General features: G+C 39.6%; 1 protein-coding gene and 1 long non-coding RNA gene across 2 annotated transcripts in view; one reads left to right on the top strand and one right to left on the bottom strand.

The window, feature by feature from the left end:
* Positions 1–5527, top strand: part of LOC125313625 — a 51555-nt gene extending 46028 nt beyond the window's left edge. Inside the window, exon 3 of the long non-coding RNA XR_007197276.1 lies at positions 5453–5527. This is a non-coding gene — a long non-coding RNA (uncharacterized LOC125313625). The remainder of the gene's footprint in view (positions 1–5452) is intronic.
* LOC115727596 (disease resistance protein L6-like) overlaps positions 1–6227 on the bottom strand; it is an 82822-nt gene extending 76595 nt beyond the window's left edge. The window contains exon 1 of the mRNA XM_048273379.1: positions 5456–6227. Within this exon, the coding sequence (XP_048129336.1) occupies positions 5456–6120 (665 nt within the window). The 5' untranslated portion in view covers positions 6121–6227. The remainder of the gene's footprint in view (positions 1–5455) is intronic.
* Between the last annotated feature and the right edge of the window lie 2949 nt (positions 6228–9176).

The following is a 9176-nucleotide window of genomic DNA, read 5'->3' as shown; positions in this document are numbered from 1 at the left end:
TTTGGATATCAGGTTATCAATGTTATCCCAAACCACGTTCAGGAGATCTAGCCAGCAAGTTGGAATTGTAATAGCTGCATCAGCAAGTTCATTGCAAATAGCGTGGGAGATCTCGACGTGCGCTTATTACTAAATCCGGTGATCTGTCATCATATATTTACAGTAACGGATCTGTTCTCAAGAGATGAGAGTGTGTTTTTAGCTATAGAGTGTGCTTTATTATATGTTTTATGATGTTTGTTTTGTTCTGCATTTATTTGAAATTTACTAGGCTTAAAATCTTTTTATATTCATCTCGAGTATTATTCTACTTAATAAATGTAAATTTTCCTTAAAGAAAAAAACTTACTAACCCTATGTAAAGGTTGAGCGCCTTTTTTAAGGAATTATACAATCATTTTATCCATAGATCAAGGAATAAATTCTTAGGAATAGGTCTTTTGAATGATTAACAAGTATGCATGCATCGTTCATAGAAAATGGATGTGTAATTGGCCAAGAATTCATATGAACGCATTTGCTCATGCAATCTCAACTTAATTTCTGGACATTAGGAATCACTAGCTGATTCAACACTGCTACTAACAATCTTCCGAGAATCAGCAGAAGATAGAGAACCATCTAAGGAACCTGTGCAAACATCGCTACCGTCGACAGCACTATATGGTTCTAAACTTCCACCATGAGCAGCTTGATTAGAGACCAGAAATGACACGACAGCTTCTACTTCAGCATGAAAACCCAACCTGAATCACAAACAACTGATTCTGAATTAAGTTACCAAAGAATTCCAGATTGTTGGGCTTTAAATCAAACAAATTCACTAGACTGAAAGAAGAAAGATGATGGATGCTTACTCGCCTCCCAAGTTAGAGCATATAAACTCTCAACTTTTCCAACCTTTCGATACCATCTGGTAGCTTTTCTATGCAACTATGACTGATGTCCAGAACTTCCAAATTTTGCAAATCCCTTATACTTTCAGGTACTACCATGATCCTCGTCCATGATAAGTCCAATTGAGTCAACAATTTCAACTCCCCAATTGAGTTGGGGATCTCTCTCAATCGATGGCAGCGTCCCAATGACAACCACCGCAGACTTATGAGGAACCCGATGCTGTCTGGAAGCGCCACAAGTTCAACACAGCCTGATAAGACGAGGGTTGACAAATTCACCAAACTGCCTATTGAGTCCGGAAGTCCAAGCAGTAATTTGCAATCCTTGGCACTGAGTGTCTCTAGCTTCTTTAGGGAACCAAACGAGGAAGGAATTTCTCGAATCATAGTTTGATCTAAAAAGAGTTCCTTCAAATGTTCCAGTTCACCAATTTGAGGCGGCAGCCGCATAATATGTGAATATCCACTCAAGTCCAGTCGCGTCAACAATTTCATTGAGTAGGTGATCTCTCCCAATACGTGGTGGCGCCCCAATGACGAGCACCGAAAATTCACCAAGCGCCCAATCGAGTCCGGAAGTCTAAACAATAATTCACAATCCTTGGCACTAAGCAGCTCTAGATTCTTTAGAGAACCAATGGAGGAAGGAATTTCTCGTATCATAGTTTGATCCAGAAGAAGTTCCTTCAATTGTTCCAGTTCACCCATTTGAGGCGGCAGCTCCTCAAGACCCGAACATCCACTCAAATCCAGTCGAGTCAACAATTTCAACAACCCAATTGACTCAGGGATCTCTCTCAATCCATGGCAGCATACCAATGACAAGCACCGCAAATTCTCCAAATGCCCTATCGAATCCGGAAGTCTACACAATAATTGGCAATAATTGGCACTTAGCATCTCTAGGTTCTTTAGATAACCGGTGGAGGAAGGAATTTCTCGTATCATTGTTTGATCTAGGAGAAGTTCCTTCAATTGCTCCAGTTTGCCCACTTGAGGTGGCAGCTCCTCAAGACGCGAACATCCACTCAAGTCCAATGAAATGAGGGTGTCCAGGTCGCCAATGCAAGGATCAATTTGCTCCAATTTGCCGCAACCTCTGAAGATCAAAATCTCCAATCTTCCAAAAGCTGAGAGGTAGGAAGTATTTTCTAAAGAACGGCAACCTGAAAGGTTGAGAACTTTCAGCCTTTCTGCCATCTGTAAGAAAGAACATATCACGAAGGTCAGCACGAAGGGGTTACTACGCAAATGAAATGAAAAGAGAACGTGATTTTATATTATACCATCATTGAACTCCATCCTGCCCAACAATCTGAGATCAAGCTTCCGGACAAATCTAATATGACTAATTCTTTGGGATGAAAGTTGATTGCTTCAAAAGTTGGGGAACAATTCCCCCATTTGAGCCATAATAACTGAGAAAGTGTCTTCTTAAAATCTCCAACAAGATTCACGTCACTCATGTGGAGGAACCTCAAGCTCGGTAAGTTTCTAAAGTGTTTATTTGTAAATGTGCGGCTCCCTTCATCTTTTGCATAGTCAGAGTCCTCCTCATCAGCAGTTCTTGTTGAGTTGCCTTTCTCTAGAAAAATGGCTTCAATCTTTTCACTTACCTACAAGTAAAAACCCAAGGATCAGGTATAATGTATATCTAGCCAACTCAGTGAAATAATATCAATTGTTTCTACATTTTATAGAGTAAACTCGATATAAAGTTTTAGTTTCAAACTTGATGTGGGGAATCTGTTTGGAAGTAAGAAGCCCAATTACACCTACTTTTTCAACACTACTTTGATTCCGCCCTTCGAAAAGGAACGGATTCCAGCCAATTGAAAGGATCTTCTGATCTAAGTTGTCGAGAAAATTACAAGGTGCTTCCTCAATTTCACCAACACTTTCAAAAATCAAAATTGAATAATTACAATCCCCAATAACAGAAAATTGTCATTCTAAGATGAATCAAATCTTCAAAAATTACTGTCTGCTCTACTTACTATATTAACAATTTCTTTACAAACAACATGTGTGCTCTCTAACCAGTTGCAAAGAAAAAAGAGCACGCACATCTATACTCTCACATAGAGGAAGAGGAGTTTTTATGTTGTGGGGACTTCACCCTTTCCTCTTCCCTGAACCCCTATCAAAGTCTTCAAGACGATACATAAATGACCATGAAGAAGTGATCTAAGAATCCTAGAAAACAGAAATGAAATTAATGAGGATGACCAAGAATTCAATTTCAGTTGAATTAACTGAATTTCAAAATCAATGAGGATGACTATATTGGATTTAGTTAAGAAGATCATAGACGTTCGTTGACAACCATACAGGATAAGAGTCACCTCAGTTATCACAAAACATGCTTTCCTGGGTCGATTGTTCTCTCAACATTTATATAAACTGGAATAATCTACATTTAAGTATTGGCTGGTTAGTTTTCTCCATTATGTTTCGCCGTTCATGCTCATGACTTCCTAAACTTTTTTGGTCGGTATGACTTCCTAAGCTTCAAAGGCAGAAATTTGAGGAGAAACTCCAACACTTACTAAGATGAGCAACCTCCCTGTTCCTAATCACGTCGACAAAATAATACCAGCACAATGATAAAATTGCAAGCACATTTCTTTCACTAGAACTCAATTGACATTAATTAGAGGACTAACATCATCTAAAACAAAGAAACATATACCACGGGAGCAAAGAGAAATATGAAGTTACCTCATTTCCCTCTAGCACTTCCAAAGCTTCCTCATAATCCCACAATCTACTACGTTTGCGAGGTTCGATGTAGTTTTCTTGACGCACAATTTCCCTACCAAGATCTCTCATTTGATTATGCATTCTGAGCTCACGATTATCTCCAATATTTATCAAGGACAAAGATCTCAGTACTTCAAGTCCTTCCGTCGGAAAAAAACAACACGCATCCCACATATGGGATGCAACTCTTGCATCACTGCCAATTAAAAAACAAGCAATATCCAGGAATATTTGTCTTTGTTCCAAATCCAATGCTTCAAGACTTATCCTCAACTTTTCTTGTATTTTCCTATGAGGAACCTTTTGGATCTTCCGTATTACATCTATCCATACTGATTCTCTTTTTCCACACAAAAATGAACCTACGACCTCGAGAGCTAAGGGAAGCCCTCCCATTATGGATACCACAAGACGAGAGAGAGATACAAAATGATCAGGAGGAGAGTCTCTTCGAAATGCATGTCTAGAAAATAGGACCAGAGATTGCTCCTTATCCATTTCCTCGAGCTCGTACACGACGTCCACTCCAATCCGATCAAGAACACTCTTATTTCTAGTGGTTATGAGGATCCTACTTCCTGGTCCAAACCAGTTAGGATTTCCAGCCAAAGCCTTTAACTCATCTGACGTAGCCACATCATCAAGAATAAGAAGGACTTTCTTATGTGCAAACTCGGATGAGATGAAGTTGATTGCTTCGTCATAATCATAAAATTGACTATTTGTTCTTAGTATATTGGAGACCAACTTATTTTGCATATACAAAATACCATTGCACTTGCATGATTCACTGATGTCCGCAATGAAGGTACAACTATCAAATTGATTGGAAAGCATGTTGTAGATGGCCTTAGCAAGAGTCGTCTTACCAACGCCACCCATTCCGTAAATTCCCACAAATAGGGTAGCACCAGAAGAATTATTTAGCAATTCCATTACCTTCAACACATGGCTATCAATTCCCACCAGACAATCACTGACAACCAACTGCCCTTTCTTCAACTCGTTCATCACTTTTCGGACAATCACTTTTACCAATTCCCCTTCATGCCTGTCAAATAAGATGAGTTCATTAGCTAACTATTAACTGGAGAAAGCACTAACAATTGAACTTAGGGATCATGTGGAAAATTTATAAATGTTTGTCCTACCTCCATTTCTTATCTTATAGGCTAAGACAAAAGTGGGTAAAGCAATCCCGTGGTTGCTCCACATGATGCACCCTTAACTTCTTTTCAATGTTACTCTTACGCATCTTATTAAAAAACAAAAATAATGTGGCTAATGAAGCTGTAAGTTTTGTATATCTTAAAGATTCGAATTGAACTTTAAAATCTGTGGCTCGTTAAGGATGTGGATCATTAGAGGAAGTAGTTCTTTATTTTTGCCTATCGATTATCCATGTTTTATAATGTTAATTAATGTAAAGGGGAGTTTGAAGGGAAGTTGAAGAATAAATTTTTCTGTAAGCATAACAAAATGGCTTCGATTCACGCAGATGAATGAGATAGAAATCATGTCCTCGAGATAGAAAATGCACTGGAAAGTGTTCTACTAAACCACTAAGACAAGTATCTTTTTTCTTCTTCTTCCTTCATTTCTGTCAGAGGCGTCAGTCATCCTCGATAATCCAAATCTTTTTCCTAAGAATAAACAAGGTCGTGCTGCGTTTATGAATTAGCAAAATATGGCATCGCAAAAAAATCGATCCATGGAAAAGAAAAAAAGAATATGATTTGATTGGTGTCGATAATCATCAAAGTAAATAAGGTGCGGGTTAAAGAATGAAGTACCCATTAGCAACTCTCTCTGATTCCCATCCCTTCAAGGAAGCCACTTCTGCGAGCGCTTGCCTCCATACTTTCACATTCGCCGGGTCGAAACGCTTGCAGTAATAACGAAATGCCTCTCCAAAGCTACCTCTTCCTCGTCGCAGATCCGCGGGTTCCACTCTGTAGAATACAGGCCAGACCATGTGCCCCGAGCTTTTCATGCACTCCATCATGTGAACCAGTTCCTGAAGGCACCATTTGCTGGAAGCATAATTCTCAGAGATGATCGGGATCAAAATCGAACTGCTCTTAATGGCTTCCAGAAGATCTGGGCTGATACTGTCGCCTTGGCGGAGCTCGTCGTCGTCCCTGAAGACGTGGATTCCGGCATCGACGAGGCTTGTGTAGAGGAGATCTGCGAAGCCTTTTCGAGTGTCCACACCTCTAAAGCTCAAGAACACCTCGTAGACTCCGAAAGGCGGGACAGAAGAACTTGGCGCACCAGTTGACGGCTCACCAGTTGAAGCACAAGCATCAGTTGGCAGCTCGCCAGTTGAAGCACCAGTTGGCTGCGAACCAGTTGGCGGACTCGCTCTCCTCTTATTGAGAAGCTTGTGCGCGAGCACATAGAGAAGGATCGGTGCGACAAGCGCCGCGAAAGGGTTGCCTAGAACGAGACGATGCATCTCTTCTTCGCACAGACCGGCTCTGCACTTGATTTCTCCTTCAAAGTCTGAAGGAAATCGAAATGATTCCAGATATCGTGAAATGCCTTTTCGTGTGCCCAAGCGGAGGACCTCTTCTTTTTACCTTTTTTTTTTCGTCTTTGTTTTTTTTTTTAGCTAGAAGCCCAGCGGGGGAGGTTAAATAATAAATATGCCTTTTCCTTTTATATTCCTTTATTTTGTACGATCATATGAGAACCCGAACCGTCTCAACTAGGAGCGAACGGTTCTCGATCCGATTCGATTTACTTTAAGAATAGAGAACCAAACCGGTGATTCCGATTTTTAATTTTCGAAATCGGAAACCGGATCGTATTCGATTCTCGAATGGTCCAATAAAATCGATAAGATGAACCAAGCCTAATTTTGAAAGCCCTTTGAAGGGTACATGGAGAGGATCATCCCCCATGAGAGATATCACGAGACATTGAGACCAGCAGTAAGCCATGAAATGCCTAGGGGCTTGCTCTCCACATGCCCCAACAGCACATCAGCTACAATCCTCTGAAATCGAGAATCGGATCTCCGGTCCTAGCGATTTCCGATTCGATCGGTCTAACTTGCTCATCCCTGGTAGAGGAACCTTTTGATGAGAGGAAAATTGCCCAAAAAGTCTTAAACTTATTGCAATTATGTCAATTTAGTCCTAAATTTTTTTTACCAATTCAGTCCTAAGCTTTTGATAATTGTGCCATTTTAGTCTATCCGACGAATTTTAGTCGGCCGACGCCGACGTGGAGGCCATCCGACTGACGATCGAACATTTTAATATTATAAAAAAATTATGATTTTTTATAATTTGTATTTTATTTTCTTTTTTCAATCTTTTTTCCTTTTTTCTCCCCTTCCCTCCCTACCCGCAACCGGCTAGAAGCACAACTAGAGAGGTCGAGCCTCGCACGGCCATGGCGAGGATCGGCCTCGGCGCCACCGGGCAAGGCAGCTACATCGAGGTCAAGGGCCGGCGAGGCCTAGCCTTGCCCGGTCATAGTGAGGGTCGACCTCGCCGTCATTGGGCGTGGCTCAACCTTGCAAGCCTAGGTGAGGCTCGGCCCTGGCCGATTGCCGAACCTTGGCAATCGACTGGAGGTAAGGAGGGGAGGAGGAAAGAAAAAAAATAAAATAGTATAAAATTTGAAATATTTAAAAAATGTTAAAATATTTGAGCGTCGGCCGGCCGATGTTCACATTAGCACCGGTCAACTAAAATTCGCTACATAGACTAAAATGGCACAATTGCAAGCGGCTTAGGACTGAATCGGCAAAACAAAAAAATTTAAGACTGAATCGGTACAATTGCAATAGCTTTACGACTTTTTGGATAATTTTCCCCTTTGATGAGAGATATGAACAAGAGGCTTTGAGAGAGGTAGAAAGAAAATTAAAGAATACGTGAATATTGGCAAAAGTATAATTGTTGTTAACCAAGCAAATTAGTCCGTTCTCATTTTGGGTAAAATAGACCTATTAATTCTTTGATTCCAGTTAGCAAGGGGGGATCCCATATAGATTATGACTTGAATCAGGTCAATTTGTAGCCCTAGTAACCCCTATGCGAGAGCGGATTGGATCTATAACTAGATTCAACTAGAGGTGTTAAATGGATGGGTGTGATCGAATATAATCCAACTCATATTGATCCATTTAACCCGTTTTGACTCATTTCATATAGACAAATCTAACAATCCTACCCGATCCAACCTATATTACTAAAACACTCTCATATTTAATTTAATTTAACAAAACTTATGATTTTTATAAAAATTATGTCACTAAAACATTGTGGACAATTTTTATAATTAAAAAATTAAAGTAAAAAATTGACTCATTTTAGATAGTTAGCTATCTCGTTTACGACGCACTTAAAATTAATTTAAGACCCATTAAGTTGTTGATGACCCATTTAAATTTGTTAAGCAATCTATTTACGAGCTACACTCTTATATATGATTTTAATATGGGTTATTGACTCATTTTGCCACCTCTAGATCCAATACTAGGTAACCCCCACTGAGTCCTGATATTTTATACGTGGACATCAACAGCAAACGTATAATATTGAATCCATAGTTAGTTTCCACGGAAATCGCAATCATGGTCCCTATATTTTTGGAAAAGTACTTTGATTAAGAGTGATCGGTCCCCATAGTGAATAGGTTCTATCTTAATGATCCCGATCCATTCCCAATTTTGAGTTGGGAATCGAACTTATTGGCCCTAGAACGCTTTTTTTTTCATTTTATTTATTGTATAGATACAAAAACAAAAACAACTTTAACGAGAGTCAGATTTTTGTTTTTAGACAAGAAAAAGTTCGAAATGAATTTGGATTGAACCTAAAAGTGTGAATTTTTAGAGAAGTAAGCCAATAATCTTACCTTAATATAGGTACAAGATTCATCACGTGAGTTCAAAGTTGAATGGTAACCATGTACTTACTCAATAACTGATAAAATGGTAATGTAAACTATCGGGTCGCCGTTATGTTAACGCCGACTTCGAGCTAATCTTTACCTAGACCATTTTAGTTCTTTTCCTGATTGAAATTTTTCAACTAACAATTTCTCTTCTTTTTATGATCTCAAATAATAGAGAAGGGTATTGAATTTTCTTTCAACATTGTTGAATATGTATTCTCGTGGCGTCGGAGTTAATTAATAAAGTTGACCTTTTCAATGCCGATGTCCAGAGCGGAGCACTGTCTTTTTTCTGCTCTGTCCCCTTCCCATGGATTTGCACCTTTGATTATTCTGTGTTAATATTTGATTAGAAGGCAGGAAGCCCGTTGTGGCCCACCACCGATCACCATTGCAGATGGAAAAGTTAATATTTCCTCTTTTCAAAGGCAATGCATGACCTCGCTCGTCCACCGACCGGCTGAGCTTTTTCCTGGATTTGCTTGAGGGTAGGTGAAATGCAAAGGAAATGTAATCAAAACAAAATGAGATTCTACTTTCACTATACAAAGATAATGTCCGATAAAGTCGTATGGCCCGATAAAGTCGCCTAATCGATTA

This window comes from Rhodamnia argentea, chromosome 1 (genome assembly GCF_020921035.1).
Source record: "Rhodamnia argentea isolate NSW1041297 chromosome 1, ASM2092103v1, whole genome shotgun sequence".
Taxonomy (NCBI): Eukaryota; Viridiplantae; Streptophyta; class Magnoliopsida; order Myrtales; family Myrtaceae; genus Rhodamnia; species Rhodamnia argentea.
Note: the sequence above shows the minus strand (reverse complement) of the source record. Positions and strands in the feature narration are given on the sequence as shown.